We start from the raw sequence: 19,973 nt of genomic DNA, 5'->3' as shown, positions 1-19,973 counted from the left end.
TTAACCCAACTGACTAGGTGCTCCTGAAGGGTTAACCCAACTGACTAGACGCTCCTGAAGGATAACCCGACTGACTAGACGCTCCTGAAGGTTAACCCGACTGACTAGGCGCTCCTGAAGGGTTAACCCAACTGACTAGACGCTCCTGAAGGATAACCCGACTGACTAGATGCTCCTGTAGGGTTAACCCAACTGACTAGGTGCTCCTGAAGGGTTAACCCAACTGACTAGACGCTCCTGAAGGATAACCCGACTGACTAGACGCTCCTGAAGGTTAACCCGACTGACTAGGCGCTCCTGAAGGGTTAACCCAACTGACTAGACGCTCCTGAAGGATAACCCAACTGACTAGGTGCTCCTGAAGGGTTAACCCAACTGACTAGACGCTCCTGAAGGGTTAACCCGACTGACTAGTAGGTTAACCCGACTGACTAGACGCTCCTGAAGGATAACCCAACTGACTAGACGCTCCTGAAGGATAACCCAACTGACTAGGTGCTCCTGAAGGGTTAACCCAACTGACTAGACGCTCCTGAAGGATAACCCAACTGACTAGGCGCTCCTGAAGGATAACCCAACTGACTAGATGCTCCTGAAGGGTTAACCCAACTGACTAGTAGGTTAACCCGACTGACTAGTAGGTTAACCCGACTGACTAGGCGCTCCTGAAGGGTTAACCCAACTGACTAGACGCTCCTGAAGGGTTAACCCGACTGACTAGGCGCTCCTGAAGGGTTAACCCGACTGACTAGGCGCTCCTGAAGGGTTAACCCGACTGACTAGTAGGTTAACCCGACTGACTAGTAGGTTAACCCGACTGACTGGTTAACCCGACTGACTAGTAGGTTAACCCGACTGACTAGTAGGTTAACCCGACTGACTAGGCGCTCCTGAAGGGTTAACCCAACTGACTAGACGCTCCTGAAGGGTTAACCCGACTGACTAGGCGCTCCTGAAGGGTTAACCCGACTGACTAGACGCTCCTGAAGGATAACCCGACTGACTAGGCGCTCCTGAAGGTTAACCCGACTGACTAGTAGGTTAACCCAACTGACTAGGCGCTCCTGAAGGTTAACCCAACTGACTAGTAGGTTGACCCGACTGACTAGTAGGTTGACCCGAATGACTAGGTGCTCCTGAAGGTTAACCCGCCCTCACTGTCATACTGTGTACCCTTGTCTTTTTAGGGGTCTGGGGGCTACCCGTCGGTGCTAGACTCCTCAGAGATCATAACGGAGGGAGGCAGGACCAGCCGCTTCCCCAAGCCTGAGCTCGAGATCTCCTTCAGCCCGCTGCAGCCCAACAGGATGGCCCTGAAACGCCAGGGAGAGGACGTGGTCAACGTCAAAATCACCCGCAAGAGGAAGAGCTCAGAGATCGACAAGGTAGACCGTGTTAAAGGCATCGTTCTCCCCCCCCCCCCCCCCCCCCCCCCCCAAATTACAGAATGACATTTTTAGTTTCCTTTACCCAGTAAGAGCTGTTTGGATATGAGCATGCTATTGCTCCCATGACTTGAATGGGATTTGTGCCACAAATGCTAAAACGTTAGCATTTGCAAACCGTGCCAGAGTAACTGAACCAAAGCATGGGTTGCTGCCATACCTTGTCCATACACTGCTTACAGGGTAAGCAAACCAATGTCATTTAGGTGAACTGTCCTGTTTTTTTTTTTTTTAAACTTTCAGCGAGGGATTGGATGTTCAGTCCGGTGTACAACTGTGCGGTCCTCCTGCCACAGCACGCCTGTAGCGTGAGTACTGTGAGTGAAGGCTGTGGGGCAGTGACGTAGGAGTGAGTGAAGGCTGTGGGGCAGTGACGTAGGAGTGAGTGAAGGCTATGGGGCAGTGACGTAGGAGTGAGTGAAGGCTGTGGGGCAGTGACGTAGGAGTGAGTGAAGGCTATGGGGCAGTGACGTAGGAGTGAGTGAAGGCTATGGGGCAGTGACGTAGGAGTGAGTGAAGGCTATGGGGCAGTGACGTAGGAGTGAGTGAAGGCTATGGGGCAGTGACGTAGGAGTGAGTGAAGGCTATGGGGCAGTGACGTAGGAGTGAGTGAAGGCTATGGGGCAGTGACGTAGGAGTGAGTGAAGGCTGTGGGGCAGTGACGTAGGAGTGAGTGAAGGCTATGGGGCAGTGACGTAGGAGTGAGTGAAGGCTGTGGGGCAGTGACGTAGGAGTGAGTGAAGGCTGTGGGGCAGTGACGTAGGAGTGAGTGAAGGCTATGGGGCAGTGACGTAGGAGTGAGTGAAGGCTATGGGGCAGTGACGTAGGAGTGAGTGAAGGCTGTGGGGCAGTGACGTAGGAGTGAGTGAAGGCTGTGGGGCAGTGATGTAGGAGTGAGTGAAGGCTGTGGGGCAGTGACGTAGGAGTGAGTGAAGGCTATGGGGCAGTGACGTAGGAGTGAGTGAAGGCTATGGGGCAGTGACGTAGGAGTGAGTGAAGGCTGTGGGGCAGTGACGTAGGAGTGAGTGAAGGCTGTGGGGCAGTGACGAGTGAGTGAAGGCTATGGGGCAGTGATGTAGGAGTGAGTGAAGGCTGTGCGGCAGTATGGGTCTCTGCTGCAGTGACGTAGGAGTGAGTGAAGGCTATGGGGCAGTGATGTAGGCATTAGTGAAGGCTATGGGGCAGTATGGGTCTACTGCAGTGACGTAGGAGTGAGTGAAGGCTATGGGGCAGTATGGCCTCCATATAGGAGGAGTATTTCTGAGGTTTAAACCTCTGCAGTTAGAGACTCCAGTAATTCACTAATGATTTCCCTGCTCACTGTCCCAGTTGTATGATAGAGAGGGGAGGAGAGTGAGACTCGGGGTGAATGTCAATTGTATTTCCTTGATTCCTCACATCCTTACCTCCCTCTCAAAATGGGTTGGTGAAGGAAGTTCGAGGGGAGGAACCTCATATCTTCTACTCCAATGTGCTTTGAGAATGAAACTGGGAGAGGAAACGAGGAGACATTCAACTGAGGACTTGGGGAAAGTGATTGCTGACAGCACATAGGCAGCCTCTGCAGAGGCTTTTGGTCAAAAGACACTACCTTTACACCTGTAGCCTTGATCCAGAACAGCTCATAGAACAGGAGCCCATCACCTGTTTCTGTAGTGAGGCAGCTTGATGTACCAGTACACCTCCTGGATAGGACACTAGTCACTAGTCTAGCTCCTCAGTACACCCCCTGGACAGGACACTAGAATACCTCCTCAGTACACCCCCTGGACAGGACACTAGAATATCTCCTCAGTACACCTCCTGGACAGGACACTAGAATATCTCCTCGGTACACCTCCTGGACAGGACACTAGAATATCTCCTCAGTACACCTCCTGGACAGGACACTAGAATATCTCCTCGGTACACCTCCTGGACAGGACACTAGAATATCTCCTCGGTACACCTCCTGGACAGGACACTAGAATATCTCCTCAGTACACCCCCTGGACAGGACACTAGTCTATTGCAGGGTCTTACCTCCAATCTATCTCCTTAATGCTGAGTGCCAAGCAGTCCCATTTTTTTTTTTCCCCCAGTCTGGTATGACACTGAGTAGGCCTTTTTAGACTTGTCCTTTACTTACCAACAGGGGAACTATTGTAACTAAAGCCCACACAGCCCAGCGGGGGAGCCCCTGGGAGCTCTGAGGTTCCTAGTCCTATTTTCTGTTATTCAGCCCCTCTGTTACATGACTCATTCACCTTTTTTTTGGGACACAAAAACAAGACTGTTTTCCTTGTGTCTTATCACATTTGACTCCCCATTGCTGGGAATAAAATCACACACATGTTGTTTGTTGAGGAGGGCGGGCGCACAGACATGAAGGCGGGCGCACCCGATAGGAGTGCGGGCACACCGACAAACCTGACCAGTGAGAGTCCAGACCCGGGTAACTGCCAAAATAAAGGAAACGCCAACATAGTGCTTTTTATTTTTAATAGGCTGTTGGTCGACCACGAGCTGACAGAACAACTTCAGTGTTCCTTATCAGATTGTCTGGAACTCTATTGGAGGGATGTGAGAAATTCCATCATTTGGTGTTTTGATGACGGTGGTAGAAAACACTGTCCTCAGTTGGGTTGAGATCTGGTGACCTTGAGACCCCTCCTTTTTTATAAATCATTGATCTCTTCTAGCCATGGTAGCCAAAATAATGTACAACTGGGCATTTTGAAACATGACCCTAAGCATGATGGGATGTTAATTGTTTAATAAACTCCAGAACCTGTGTGGAAGCACCTACTTTCAATATACTTTTGTGTCCATAATTTAGTGTTTCCTTTTTATTGTTGACGGTTACCTGTATCTTTAACAACATTGTCTATTTAGTCAAACTTTTTATTGTTGACGGTTACCTGTATCTTTAACAACATTCTCTATTTAGTCAGACACTTTTTATTGTTGACGGTTACCTGTATCTTTAACAACATTCTCTATTTAGTCAGACACTTTTTATTGTTGACGGTTACCTGTATCTTTAACAACATTCTCTATTTAGTCAGACACTTTTTATTGTTGACGGTTACCTGTATCTTTAACAACATTCTCTATTTAGTCAGACACTTTTTATTGTTGACGGTTACCTGTATCTTTAACAACATAGTATTAAGGATGAATGCATCTGAAGCACACGAGCCTTCGGTGTAGACGACTCAGGTTATTCTTCTTCCTGATGGAAGTCTTGTTGATTTCTGCCTTAAGGCGTCTTTGTATAAATGTTGTTGTTAATCCTCGCTGCCAACTGTTTCTCAGTTACTTCAGAAGGGGTTTCTTATTGTTTCCCACCACGTCTAACACCTCTTCTCTTTTCTCTAAAGAAGAAAGGTTGGCACCGTAGGGCTAAACAGAGAGCAACACATGAGCTCTCATCTCAGGTATTCAAACCAGTCAGACCCATGTCTGTTCTCATCAGTCCCATCGTACCATTTCAGCCATCTTGGGGGGTTCCATTTTTACCCTTCTTCATGACATGTTTGGTGATCGTGCATGTTACTCCGTCCATCGTCATTCTTCTCCATTTTTGTTTTGTTTGTTGTATTACTTTGTTCAGGAATGTTTAGGTTGGCGTAAATGGCAAAACTATGTAAGTTCTCTGAGAGACGATCTTGAAGGTTTGGTCGTGATTTTGAAACGCCAATTGTTTCAGCGCTGGGTATTTCCTGCTTTTGTGGTAATTTCTATAAATTAATATGTACCCTTTTGATTTCTGGATGACTTATAACTTATAAAATGCAGAAACACAAACTCCAGAGATTGTGGATAGTTTGAAACATGCTCAATGATTTTAATATCTTTATGTAAAATAAACCTATAGCAAATTTAGCACCTGTTATAGCAGATGTTATCGCGGGTGATGCGAAATGCTTGTACTTCTAGCTCCATCAGTGCAGTAATATATCTAACAATAAACACAATCTAAAATGAAGGAATGGAATTTAAGAATATAATATATATATATATATATATATATATATAAATATATGGACGAGCAATGTCCGAGTGGCATAGACGAAGATGCAGTAGGCTAGAGTGTCTATACATATGAGATGAGTAATGCCAAATATGTAAACATGATTAAAGTGACTAGTGTTTCATTTTTTATTAAAGTTGCCAGTAATTTCAAGTCTGTAAATACTGATATAATGTTGGACAGTTGTTACCAATTCACTTATTGAAGATACTTTTATTTTGGAATACACATTTATTTTTTTTATTTTTTAGATTAGGTTAACTTTTGCCATGAGTTTCTGAACTTTTCAGGCTAGATTTGTGTCGGATAGTCTTCACTGGAGCTGTGAACCATGCATTTGTTAATCTACATCAATAATTGGAAACCTACTAACTTATTTCATCTGCTATTGCATGAGACTCTTGAAATGTTTGGCATTTCTTAATTGTATTTGTTCAATTGATCTTTTGAAAATCTATACATTCATGAAATTAAATGAATATGTCCTATCTAATCCCGATCATTAGAAGGGGGAAAACTCCCTAGGCTGTTTGTTGCCTACATGTTAGATTCAATTTGACTTTGTTTTTGGCTCATACTTACGTAGCGTAATGTAGCTTTAAAAAAACCCACAGCATATGCATTTTAAATTTCTCTTCCTGGTCTGTCTCATCTCTCTCCCTCTCTGACATGTGCTGGTGTTTCTCAGGATGAGGTGAACAACGAGAACCGAAGGAACACCAGAACCCGGATGCATTCTAAACTGGCTGTACATCAAGAGGAGGTGAGGGAGACACTTTTTTTTAAATGACTGCCCCCCCCAACTCGTTTTAAACACGACCTATGTGGCATCTCTAAAGATGCATCGGCATGGTGCTTGCAACGCCAAGATTGTGAGTTCGGGCTCCCGTGGGTCAACCATACATCACATTTGGTGTTTTGTTAGGATCCCTGCTGGCTGTTGGTGTATCTTGGTGTTTTGTTAGGATCCCTGCTGGCTGTTGGTGTATCTTGGTGTTTTGTTAGGATCCCCGCTGGCTGTTGGTGTATCTTGGTGTTTTGTTAGGATCCCTGCTGGCTGTTGGGGTATCTTGGTGTTTTGTTAGGATCCCCGCTGGCTGTTGGTGTATCTTGGTGTTTTGTTAGGATCCCTGCTGGCTGTTGGTGTATCTTGGTGTTTTGTTAGGATCCCTGCTGGCTGTTGGGGTATCTTGGTGTTTTGTTAGGATCCCCGCTGGCTGTTGGGGTATCTTGGTGTTTTGTTAGGATCCCCGCTGGCTGTTGGTGTATCTTGGTGTTTTGTTAGGATCCCTGCTGGCTGTTGGGGTATCTTGGTGTTTTGTTAGGATCCCCGCTGGCTGTTGGGGTATCTTGGTGTTTTGTTAGGATCCCCGCTGGCTGTTGGTGTATCTTGGTGTTTTGTTAGGATCCCCGCTGGCTGTTGGTGTATCTTGGTGTTTTGTTAGGATCCCCGCTGGCTGTTGGTGTATCTTGGTGTTTTGTTAGGATCCCTGCTGGCTGTTGGGGTATCTTGGTGTTTTGTTAGGATCCCTGCTGGCTGTTGGTGTATCTTGGTGTTTTGTTAGGATCCCCGCTGGCTGTTGGTGTATCTTGGTGTTTTGTTAGGATCCCCGCTGGCTGTTGGTGTATCTTGGTGTTTTGTTAGGATCCCCGTTCAGCTACTCTTCCTGTGGTCCACATGACATAATACAGAGCATGAATAGACAAGAAACAGCTCAAGGACAGAACGTTTTTTTTTTTTTCTTTTCTTAAGGCACACGTAGCCTACATACACAAACTATCTAGGTCGAACAGGGGAGAGGCGTTGTGCCGTAAGGTGTTGCTTTATCTGTTTTTTGATATGAGATGGAAGGAGGTTCCATGCAGTAAGGGCTCTATATAATACTGTACGTTTTCTTGAATTTGTCCTGGATTTCGGGCTGAAAATACCCCTGACGGGGTTGTGTGTGTGTGTGTGTGTGTGTACAGTTGTTCCTCCTTTTAAAAGTTGTGTGCTTACACCGCGGGACTGAGGTACCCAGTGTCACCACTTCATTACTCCAGACCACCACAAGGGGGCGTTAGAGCACTCATTATGCATTTGGGTCCCAGGGTTTTTATTTAACCAATCGTATCGATCCCTGTTAACTTCAGCAAAGATGGCTGACAAAACATTACGGGGAAACAGATGTAATTATAACGTCATAACGAGTCAAACAAAAACATGTATAATTGAGTGGAACATATTAGTTAATGTAGAGACAAATGATTGTACATATTTTTGGTTTGTGTCATAAAGTACATTTTACAAAAATCTCCTATTTAGCCAGGCTTTTTCTCCCAGCCACATCCAATACCAGGTTTATCAAACTCACTCATTATACACTTCAACAGTGTTTACCACTCCTGCTCCTGGGACATCAGTGATTTACACATTGTAACTATGCAATAGACTGGAAACATAATTTAAGTAAAGGCTGATTTTGAAATTCATATATATACCGAATAAAAAGAACAGTTCATCCTGCCAGCACGCCCACAAGAGAGCCACTCAGGCAGAGAATGACGTGTGGAGAGGAGCGAGAAGCGAGATGAGAATAACAATCCAGGCTATTTGCTCTGAGACCGGCATTATAATGTAATGAAACGAGCAGGTTTCAAACCCTCAATATTCTAGCTTGAGGTCCAAATTTATTAATTGGGGTTGGGGACGATTTTGTGGCTAAAAACATTTTTATCAATTGGAATCTTTAACATGTGGAAAGAGGGAGAAAGTATTACTGTTAGGTTTTCACAAACCTTGCAGGATGGGCTATTAGCTGAACAATAGACCATTCAACCTTTACTAGTGTAGCAGGATGGGCTATTAGCTGAACAATAGACCATTCAACCTTTACTAGTGTAGCAGGATGGGCTATTAGCTGAACAATAGACCATTCAACCTTTACTAGTGTAGCAGGATGGGCTGTTAGCTGAACAGTAGACCATTCAACCTTTACTAGTGTAGCAGGATGGGCTATTAGCTGAACAATAGACCATTCAACCTTTACTAGTGTAGCAGGATGGGCTATTAGCTGAACAATAGACCATTCAACCTTTACTAGTGTAGCAGGATGGGCTATTAGCTGAACAATAGACCATTCAACCTTTACTAGTGTAGCAGGATGGGCTATTAGCTGAACAATAGACCATTCAACCTTTACTAGTGTAGCAGGATGGGCTATTAGCTGAACAATAGACCATTCAACCTTTACTAGTGTAGCACGATGGGCTGTTAGCTGAACAATAGACCATTCAACCTTTACTAGAGAATTTACTAAAGAATTGTTATTAATAGCTGAGCTAGGTGTGAACCCCGCCCGCCCAACTTGCAACAAATCATTTTCAGGACTACTGTATCTAGAAAAGGCAGCAACAATGGGTTTCTAAGAAGAGGCTATTCTCCACAATGTGTGGATGAAGCTCTTAATTTGGTGTTGGGGGGGGGGAAACCCGAGATGAACAGCCAGCCACAAAGATATCAGCCAGGCTCTTTTACACCCTCTTCCAAATGGTAGCATAAAGGCAGAGGATGTGCACTATGTAACAATATGATGAAGTGTGAACATTTCTGCCACCCACATACAGGAAAACGCTTCCAAATAAATGACATTATTACGTATTCCAACACCCATGTTATCTACATGATTAAAATGTCCATGCGGGCTCTGCTATGTAGGTAAAAACCTCTCGTTCTCTCAAACAGAGAATCAGTGAACATAAAAGTTCAATCAGGAGAAACGACAGGGATTATCTAGTCGCACAACATCTTAATGACCTGAAGCATGACATTTCTACCTTTAAAAAATAAAATAAAAAGATTTTGTGGCATAGAGAAAGTTAAGATATCAGAAAGGGGGAGGTGATATCAATAACACACTGAGTTAAAGGGAATGTTTTGGGGATTTTCACCCTCCAGACATTATTTCCTAAAGGTCTTAATGATGAGATGCCGATGTATGTTATGTTGTGAATTTGAACGTGAATTATGCCCCTATTTCAGATTACTCACAACAGCTCTGACGAAGGCCTTGAGGCCGATACGTAAAGCTTATTAAAGATCAGTGATACGATCAAGAGAAATGTGCGGACTCCTTCTTCGTTTTCCTCATCTTATCCGGCTGTTGCCGTGCACCTGCAAAAAAAAGAGCTCAGATGTGTGTGTGTGTGCGTGCCTTTTTTGAATTTACAAACAACGAGAGGGCTTCATTGGAGTCTATTTCTTCAGAGCCTAGGCCTATATAAAATAACTGAACTGGCTGAGGTCGGCGATGAGGTTTAACAGGCTAATAGAAGGATTTGTTTTTATTAGGTCTACTTACAATTGCACCTGATCAAAAATGTAGCATCTTACATAAAACATTCATTTCATGAGAAAAAAAAGTATTTCGAACTAAAACAATGTAACTAAAAAATAATGTGCACATTTGTAATTCCCAAACTCTAAAAGTAATTGGAAAGGTAGATGCATATTATGTGTGACATTGTGGTTACAATACAGAATGTAGCCCACCATGCAAATGTTTCCTATTAGCAGGACACTAGACTTTACTGTTGTGAAAATCCCTCAACTTGCATTGTATTTGATGCTTAAGTACTCAAGGGTTACATTTCTAACTCAAAACAGCATTTTCTTCATCAACATCTTTCGTTAATCTTCTGGATCTTCTTCCCGGTTGATTCGTCTGTGAAGATGACGTTTTTGAAAGGTCTCGTCAGCTTTTGATCCATGCCTGGGCCTGCAGAACGCAAAGTTCTGTTGTTTGTCAGACGAATCATTGGGTCGACACTACAGAACAGTACAAAACAAGCGAACACGCATGGTTAATGTTCTCCTATTCCAAGGATGTGTAACCGGAGAGAGAGAGAGTGGGTATAGAATACAATACCTTCCCGTTGCGGCCGTCTATTTCCGCACCGTTTCGCGCTGCTCTGACACCAAAATGTTCAAATATATTCCATGATATTCTTAAGATATGTGTTGACTGAATATAAGCAAATTATGTTTGCTCAATAATCAAGTTAGGTTTCTCCAGATATAAATTAATTCTAAATAACTGGCTTTATTTCCCAAAAAATAGTGAGAATGCCTCACCCCATGTTCAGGAATTTGACTTTTTTTCTCGCTCACTCTAGTTTAAATGAAAAACGAAATCTTCAAAATATTGTAACTTTTTTAAAACAAAATTAATTAATTTAGAATGATTTTAAAAGCCCCTTAGAATATATAATGGAAAATGCCCCTTAGATATGAATATAGTCCTCTAATCCTCTAAATGTAATTATAGGCGGAGAGTCAAGTCATTGGGGGGAAAATGCATATTTTTCGAGATACTGTAGGCCTACCATAGGTGAAATGAGTCTCACTAGTGTTGAGTAACGTGCTGTTAAAAATGGTGAGGGACTTTATTTATTTAAAGAGCATATAAAAGTTAGAAACAAAAGCCTACCACTATTTTAGCACTGTTTCGCGCTGCTCTGAGACGAGCATGGGGTCTGGTCTTGATAAATCAATGATATTTTTATATTCACTTAATCTCCATGTGGGTATTAATTAGGCAATAATTAGACAATTAGGGTGTAGAAATGTTATGCTCTTAGTGTAACCTTTTTTATTTAACTACGCAAATCAGTTAAGAACAAATTCTTATTTAGAAGGAGGGCCTACTCCTTCCTCGTAAATAGCCCAGTACTGTACTGCCGACCGTCATTTTCCGTCCCAGTCAAAAGTCTGGACACACCTACTCATTCCAGGATTTTTATGTATTTTTACAATTTTCCACATTGTAGAATAATAGTGAAGACATCACAACTATGAAATAAAACACATGGAATCAGTTAAGAAAAATGTCATATTTACAAGGACAGCGTACTCCTTCCTCCCCAAGGGGATTTGAAACACGGTCTCCTGCGTGCCCCGCATTCTGTATTACAGATGGCCTGCTCTCCCTTCTGTAAGGAATTAGGCAATTTCACATGTTTACTACAGTATGTATGGTGGACTGCACAGAAATATCTGATTTACAGAAATATTGGAACAAAGTTGTCAAATGAAGACAAACAATTTAGAATCCTCCAATCCTGTAGCCTACTGTCACGTTGTACAGCGCCATATTTTCCATTCCATCCGTTTTTTTCTGAATAGAAACACCATAATATTAAGCCCATATACTATGTTATTACAAAAAAGGTTTTAATGGTAATGCCAATACAGAATATCATCAAATGCTTCTCAAAGATGCCCTCTGGTGGTCAAACTAGAAATAACTTGCAGTAACAGAAAAAATGTTGCTGACAATTAGATAACGTGCCACAGAATGCTGCAGCAGCACGCAGGGTGTACCGCAGTATGACGCAACTTTTAAAGAAGCCAACAATAAGTTGACTATGCAAACAATTTGGGATTTACATGTTTCTTGTAAAAAAAAAACAAGTGAAGTCATCTCTCCTCAACTCTTAACCAAGAGAGACTGGCAGCATAGTATTTATATCAGTCCTCTGATTACAACTAAGAGCAAAACGTGCCGCTCTGTTCTGTTCTCGCAGTCGGCGTTTTCATTTCATCCCAAAGGTGTTCGATGAGGTTGAGGTCAGGTCTCTGTGCAGGCCAGTCAAGTTTTTCCACATCGATCTCGACAAACCGTTTCTGTATGGACCTCGCTTTGTGCACGGGGGGGCGTTGTCATGCTGAAACAACAGGAAAGAGCCAAACTGTTTTGTACTTCCACAAAGTTCGAAGTACAGAATCGTCTTGAATGTCATTGTATGCTGTAGTGTTAAGATTTATCTTCAATGAAACCATGAAAAACAGCGCCGGACCGTTATTCCTCCTCCACCAAACTTTACAGTTGGCACTATGCATTGGGTCAGGTAGCGTTCTCCTGGCATCCGCCAAGCCCAGATTTGTCTGGTGGACTGCCAGATGGTGCGGTGGGATTCATCACACCAGAGAACGTGTTTCCAGAGTCCAATGGTGGCGAGCTTTACACGACTCCAGCCGACGCTTGGCATTGCGCACGGTGATCTTAGGCTTGTGTGCGGCTGCTCGGCCACGGACAACAATTTCATGAAGCTCCCGACGATCAGTTCTTGTGCTGACGTTGCTTCCTGAGGCAGTTTGGAACTCGGTAGTGAATGTTGCAGCTGATTTTTACGTGAGTCCGCACTCGTCTGTCCCGTTCTGTGAGCGTGTGTGCCCTACCACTTCGTGGCTGAGCCGTTGTTGCTCCTAGGCCTTTGTGACCAACCGACTCAAATCTGTCTTATGTAGCAAAATTTGAAATTGTGTTTATTTTTTTACATTGGATAGTAGACTCGGAGCTACAACATGGTCTATCATATACTACAGTTGAGGAACATTGAGGAAAGTAATTCTGCTTTTCAAAGTAGATAATTATCTTGTAACCTCACTTTTGAGAAAAGGGCCTTTTGAATGTTTTGGTACCTACTGAAGAGCTCTCCTGTCTACACCCATTCAGCATTGTTCCCACCCACTTAAGCTTTAGCCCCACCCATCTCTTGTGCGGTCATGTGCTAAACAGTGAGTTGTGTAGTATAGTTTAAGACTTAAAGTGGTAGTAGCCTACATTAAGGAACATTTCCAGGTAAACAAAGTGTCCAGATAAAAGTATTTTATAGATGACTCTTACCCAGACACACTTGTCTAAATTGATGGGTCATGTGAAATAATTTTTCCGCTTCACAATAACAGCACTTACAATTGACCGGGGAAGCTCTAGCAGGGCAGACATTTTACAAACCGACTTGTTGGAAAGGTAGCATCCTATGACGGTGCCACGTTGAATGTCACTGAGCTCTTCATTACGGGCCATTCTCCTGCCAGTGTTTGTCTATGGAGATTGCATGGCTGTATGCTCGAATTCAGCAACGGTTGTTTTGAAGGGGTGTACACATACTTATTATTATTATTATTATTATTATTATTATTATTATTATTATAAACTGTCTGGTTTGAGCCCTGTATGCTGATTGGCTGAAAGCCATGGTGTATACCACGGGTATGACAAAACCATTTTATTTTTACTGCTCTAATTACATTGGTAACCAGTTTTTATAAAAACAATAAGGCACCTCTGGTTTGTTTATATGGCCAGTATACCGCGGCTAAGGGCTGCGTCAGCGTTGTGTCGTGCCTAAGAACAGTCCTTAGCCGCGGTATATTGGCCATTATACCACACCACCCTCGGGCCTTATTACTTAATTATATTCATGGTTTCGTAGACCTCTCCGGCGAGGGGCAGTAAAGACCCGGACTCCATTAAGCCCCAGGACTCCCAGTCCAGCCTTCGGAGCAGGAAAGAAGGAACGATGCAGAAGATCGGCGACTTCCTCCAGAGGTCCCCAACGTTTTTCGGTAGCAAGGGTAAGAGTTGACACTAACAGTAGCACAGAATGTGCTGGATACTCTATAGCTAGATTACATCATCAGACCAAAGAGCCAGAAACACAGAAACCACACTGGAGCCAAAGTACCATTTGTACCACAGTCTCTCTATCTGTCCATCCACAGTCTCTCTATCTGTCCATCCACAGTCTCTCTATCTGTCCGTCCATCCACAGTCTCTCTGTCCGTCCATCCACAGTCTCTCTGTCCGTCCGTCCACAGTCTCTCTGTCCGTCCGTCCACAGTCTCTCTATCCGTCCGTCCATCCACAGTCTCTCTATCCGTCCGTCCATCCACAGTCTCTCTCTCTGTCCGTCCATCCACAGTCTCTCTCTCTGTCCGTCCATCCACAGTCTCTCTCTCTGTCCGTCCATCCACAGTCTCTCTCTCTGTCCGTCCATCCACAGTCTCTCTCTCTGTCCGTCCATCCATCCACAGTCTCTCTCTCTCTGTCCGTCCATCCACAGTCTGTCTGTCTGGCCTCGCCTGGCCCCAGAGCTCTTTGTGCTTTTACCTACTCCATAGTCCTTGTCAAGCATGGCAATTCCATAATAATCTTGCAATAGAAGGGAAACAGACTGGAATCCCAGGCGTATTGTTTCTGGCCCACAGTAATGGCTTGCTCTGGCTTGACCCTTTTAGTGGCCTATGCTGCTCATCTTTTTTTAAAAGCCCTTACGTCCCTCTTTCTCTTTGCAGCTAAAAAGATAATGGGATTGGTGAGTGGGAAATCCCCAGAGACGGAGGAGGGCGGGGCCTCCATGAACTTCAGACCCAAGAAGTCCAAGAGGAAGCTTTACAGACCAGAGATCTCCTCCCCCATGGACTTCCCCTCCCACCCGGTGAGAACCCACCGCCAGCTGCCGTATGATTAGGCTTGGGCGACATGGCCACAACATAATAGCACAATGTTTATAATTTTAAAATAAAACAACAAAAAAATCTGAATAGTAGACTTTTTAAATATGTTTTATTGGTAGTGCAGGACGTTAGGATGGCTACAAATTAATTCCAAGTGGTTTTAATGGGCTTTATTCATTCTGAGTGATATTCAACCAAAACTTGACAGAGAAGTAGTCCAATTTGTTTTAACTTTTCATTTATGTCATATCACTGGATGAACAAATCGTTTGTCGAAGGTATTGTAATAAGTCCCCAGCTGGATGTGTGTGTATCCATCCATACGATATGTGGCTGCTCCAAACCGGGGCCAACACTGATTTATTGGGACAGTAGGGCTTCCTGTTTAGAGTTATTCACCACCCAGGGTGCTTAATCAAATCAAATCAAAGTATTTAATTTTGGCTATGTTTTATCCCAGTGTGGAAGGTGTGTGACCACATAGGAAGGTACAGACAACCCTATCAGTTCAGGTCTGATGCTGGGCAGCCTTGCTCTATGGGTAATGATTCCCATTTATATGGTGGGTGTCATGTAATGAAACGGCCCCTCGACCTTCTAGTCCGAAGTCCAGCGCGCTAAAAGCTCGTGCTCGTGCGGCAGAGTCAATATCCTCTCTTATAAACCCAGGGTCGTTTTTTTTTTTTTTTTTTTTTTAGAAGGTTTTTGTATAATTTCAGCCACTTGTTTTAAAAGTAGCGCTCGCCTGCCAAAATCGGGATGCCGAAAATGATGCACAATTTGTGTACAACGTAGATCGTTCATTCACTGCTCAAGAATGTAGTGAAGAACGGGTCAATTCAAGAGGGTGCTACTAAATCAACGTCTAAACCTATTTTTTTTTTTTATTTGCCCTATGGCATTATGAGTCGCATTCAATGAATCATTTAGATTGTTCTCTACAATATTACAACTTTAACGCACTTTTGTAGTTGACCGCGTTGATGAAATAAGAACGTTAATTTGTAGTTTACGTAGTTTACGTGCCTGTACGTGCCTGTATGACCTCCCTACAACGCCTGAGCATGCTCCCGATGAGGTGGTGGATGGTCTCCTGAGGGATCTCCTCCCAGACCTGGACTAAAGCATCCGCCAACTCCTGGACAGTCTGTGGTGCAGCGTGGCGTTGGTGGATGGAGCGAGACATGATGTCCCAGATGTGCTCAATTGGATTCAGGTCTGGGGAACGGGCGGGCCAGTCCATAGCATCAATGCCTTCCTCTTGCAGGAACTGCTGACACACTCCAGGCACATGAGGTCTAGCATTGTCTTGCATTAGGAGGAACCCAGGGCCAATCGCACCAGCATATGGTCTCACAAGGGGTCTGAGGATCTCATCTCGGTACCTAATGGCAGTCAGGCTACCTCTGGTGAGCACATGGAGGGCTGTGCAGCCCCCCCAAAGAAATGCCACCCCACACCATGACTGACCCACTGCCAAACCGATCATGCTGGAGGATGTTGCAGGCAGCAGAACGTTCTCCACGGCGTCTCCAGACTGTCACGTCTGTCACATGTGCTCTGTTGAACCTGCTTTCATCTGTGAAGAGCACAGGGCACCAGTGGCAAATTTGCCATTCTTGGTGTTCTCTGGCAAATGCCAAACGTCCTGCACGGTGTTGGGCTGTAAGCACAACCCCCACCTGTGGACGTCGGGCCCTCATACCACCCTCATGGAGTCTGTTTCTGACCGTTTGAGCAGACACATGCACATTTGTGGCCTGCTGGAGGTCATTTTACAGGGCTCTGGCAGTGCTCCTCCTGCTCCTCCTTGCACAAAGGCGGAGGTAGCGGTCCTGCTGCTGGGTTGTTGCCCTCCTACGGCCTCCTCCACGTCTCCTGATGTACTGGCCTGTCTCCTGGTAGCGCCTCCATGCTCTGGACACTACGCTGACAGACACAGCAAACCTTCTTGCCACATCTCGCATTGATGTGCCATCCTGGATGAGCTGCACTACCTGAGCCACTTGTGTGGGTTGTAGACTCTGTCTCATGCTACCACTAGAGTGAAAGCACCGCCAGCATTCAAAAGTGACCAAAACATCAGCCAGGAAGCATAGGAACTGAGAAGTGGTCTGTGGTCCCCACCTGCAGAACCACACCTTTATTGGGTGTGTCTTGCTAATTGCCTATCATTTCCACGTGTTGTCTATTCCATTTGCACAACAGCATGTGAAATTTATTGTCAATCAGTGTTGCTTCCTAAGTGGACAGTTTGATTTCACAGACGTGTGATTGACTTGGAGTTACATTGTGTTGTTTAAGTGTTCCCTTTATTTTTTTGAGCTGTGTGTGTGTGTGTGTGTGTGTGTATGTATATATTTATATATATGTATATATTTGTATATATTTATATATATATATTTATATATATATATTTATATATATATATTTATATATATATATTTATATATATATATTTATATATATATTTATATATATATTTATATATATTTATATTTATAAATATATATATTTATATATATATAAATATATATATATATATATATATATATATATATATATATATATATATATATATATATATATATATATATATATATATATAATTTTTGCACGCCCAATGTTTCAGTTTTTGATTTGTTAAAAAAGTTTGAAATATCCAATAAATGTCGTTCCACTTCATGATTGTGTCCCACTTGTTGTTGATTCTTCACAAAAAAATACAGTTTTATATCTTTATGTTTGAAGCCTGAAATGTGGCAAAAGGTCGCAAAGTTCAAGGGGGCCGAATACTTTCGCAAGGCACTGTATATATTATATATATTTATATTTATTTATATATATTTATATATATATATATATATATATTTATATATATATATATATTTATATTATATGTGTATATATATGTATATGTATATATATGTGTATATATATGTATATATATGTATGTGTGTGTTCAAAGGTTAGACGATTTACTCAGAGAATTTAGCATGATTAAAGAGAATAGATATTTAACATATACAGTCGTGGCACAGTTTTGAGAATGGTACAAATATAAATTTTCAAAGTCTGCTACCTCAGTTTGTATGATGCCAATTTGCATATACTCCAGAATGTTATGAAGAGTGATCAGATGAATTGCAATTAATTGCAAAGTCCCTCTTTGCCATGCAAATTAACTGAATCCCCCCCCAAAACATTTCCACTACATTTCAGCCTTGCCACAAAAGGACCATCTGACATCATGTCAGTGATTATTTCGTTAACACAGGTGTGAGTGTTGACGAGGACAAGGCTGGAGATCACTCTGTCATACTGATTGAGTTCGATTGAGTTCTGCAAAAGGTACAGGGATCAGACTGCTGAGGACTGGGGTAATGTCATTTGCTCTGATGAATCCCTTTTCTGATTGTTTGGGGCATCTGGAAAAAAGCTTGTCCGGAGAAGACAGGGTGAGCGCTACCATCAGTCCTGTGTCATGCCAACAGTAAAGCATCCGGAGACCATTCATGTGTGGGGTTGCTTCTCAGCCAAGGGAGTGGACTCACTCACAATTTTACCTAAGAACACAGACATGAATAAAGAATGGTACCAACACATCCTCCAAGAGCAACTTCTCCCAACCATCCAGGAACAGTTTGGTGACGAACAATGCCTTTTCCAGCGTGATGGAGCACCTTGCCATAAGGCAAAAGTGGCTCGGAACAAAGCATCAATATTTTGGGTCCATGGCCAGGAAACTCCCCAGACCTTAATCCCATTGAGAACTTGTGGTCAATCCTCAGGAGGCGGGTGGACAAACAACAAGCTACAAATTCTGACAAACTCCAAGCATTGATTATGTAAGAATGGGCTGCCATCAGTCAGGATGTGGCCCAGAAGTTAATTGACAGCATGCCAGGGCGGATTGCAGAGGTCTTGAAAAAGAAGGGTCAACACTGCAAATATTGACTCTTTGCATCAACTTCATGTAATTGTCAATAAAAGCCTTTGACACTTACGAAAGGATTGTAATTATACTTCAGTATTCCATAGTAACATTTGACATAAATATCTAAAACACTGAAGCAGCAAACTTTGTGAAAATTTATGTTTGTGCCATTCTCACGACTGTGTCTAAAGATAGATGTGTGTGTGTGTGTGTAGAGACAGGGTTTGGACTATTGTTTTTCTGATGCATTTCTCTATTGAATGAACATACACATTTCTGACATAACAATTACAGTAAGTGCTTAAGATCCTGTTCATTCTCCTGACCTGTTGACCTCTGTCTCAGATCATCAGTGGAAGTCCAGACGAGAGAGAGGGGGACCATCTCATCATCAAGAGAGAACTCCGGACTAGGACGGCTAAATGACTTCTCTGTTCCACAGCGACGATGTCATCCATGCTGCTCTTTATGGTAACAGGGGGAATGAAATAATCGATGTTGTTGGTGTAATGAAGGATAAAGTTGACTTAATATCGGTTAGGTAGTTATCAGTTTTTGTTTTCGTATAGCCTTCATTTATCACTTTAATTTATATTTGATTTTACTTCTATATATTTTATGTTGCACATAGTGGGATTATTGCTTTCATTTGTGTGATTTAACACTATCATTTCTGGACCAAGTATGTTTTATTCTCAGTCCAGAACGTTTTGGTAATGTACTCCTCTGAAGATGTACACGTCAAGGATATTCATGTAAAAATAAACACGAGATGTTTTTTTTGTTGTGCATATTGAATGTCTTACTAGGGACAACCACTACCGAATCCTATGTTGGTGTTGATTAATGCATGGTGTAACATAGATAGAGAGCCCCTGTTCAATCAGCGTCGTGTCTGGGCCAAGACAGAACATCATTACAAACTGCTCTTTTGGTTTCACACTGGAAACATTTTAATTACTACATTTAATCTAAATACAGTAAATGTTTATCCCAGAATCTACTATTTTTTTATTTAACCGAACCCTTTGACTGCTATTTATATATATATATATATATATATATATATATATATATATATATATATATAAAAAATACTGTACTGCTAACATATTCTACGGTGAGTTAATAAAAAACACTACTTTTCCTCCAAATTATTCCAGTGTCTCGAGGATAACTTCAAGTAACAAACGATCTTCTAGCCACGTCATCCGTATTTATACTCTGAAATCCCCTCAGCAGTCACTGTATTGCCTTTTCACTTACTCATAGAAATATTTTAATTGCACCCGA

General features: G+C 42.9%; 1 protein-coding gene across 1 annotated transcript in view; it reads left to right on the top strand.

Annotated features, from left to right (window-relative positions):
* The window catches only part of LOC139377004 (kinesin-like protein KIF20B), a 39,862-nt gene extending 20,349 nt beyond the window's left edge, over positions 1-19,513 (top strand). Inside the window, exons 27-32 of the mRNA XM_071120057.1 lie at positions 1,188-1,385; positions 4,808-4,864; positions 6,149-6,223; positions 13,720-13,861; positions 14,582-14,724; positions 19,026-19,513. Coding sequence (XP_070976158.1) covers positions 1,188-1,385; positions 4,808-4,864; positions 6,149-6,223; positions 13,720-13,861; positions 14,582-14,724; positions 19,026-19,106 — 696 coding nt within the window. The 3' untranslated portion in view covers positions 19,107-19,513. The remainder of the gene's footprint in view (positions 1-1,187; positions 1,386-4,807; positions 4,865-6,148; positions 6,224-13,719; positions 13,862-14,581; positions 14,725-19,025) is intronic.
* The last annotated feature ends 460 nt before the right edge of the window (positions 19,514-19,973 follow it).

This window comes from Oncorhynchus clarkii, chromosome 20 (assembly GCF_045791955.1).
Source record: "Oncorhynchus clarkii lewisi isolate Uvic-CL-2024 chromosome 20, UVic_Ocla_1.0, whole genome shotgun sequence".
Lineage (NCBI taxonomy): Eukaryota > Metazoa > Chordata > Actinopteri > Salmoniformes > Salmonidae > Oncorhynchus > Oncorhynchus clarkii.
Note: the sequence above shows the minus strand (reverse complement) of the source record. Positions and strands in the feature narration are given on the sequence as shown.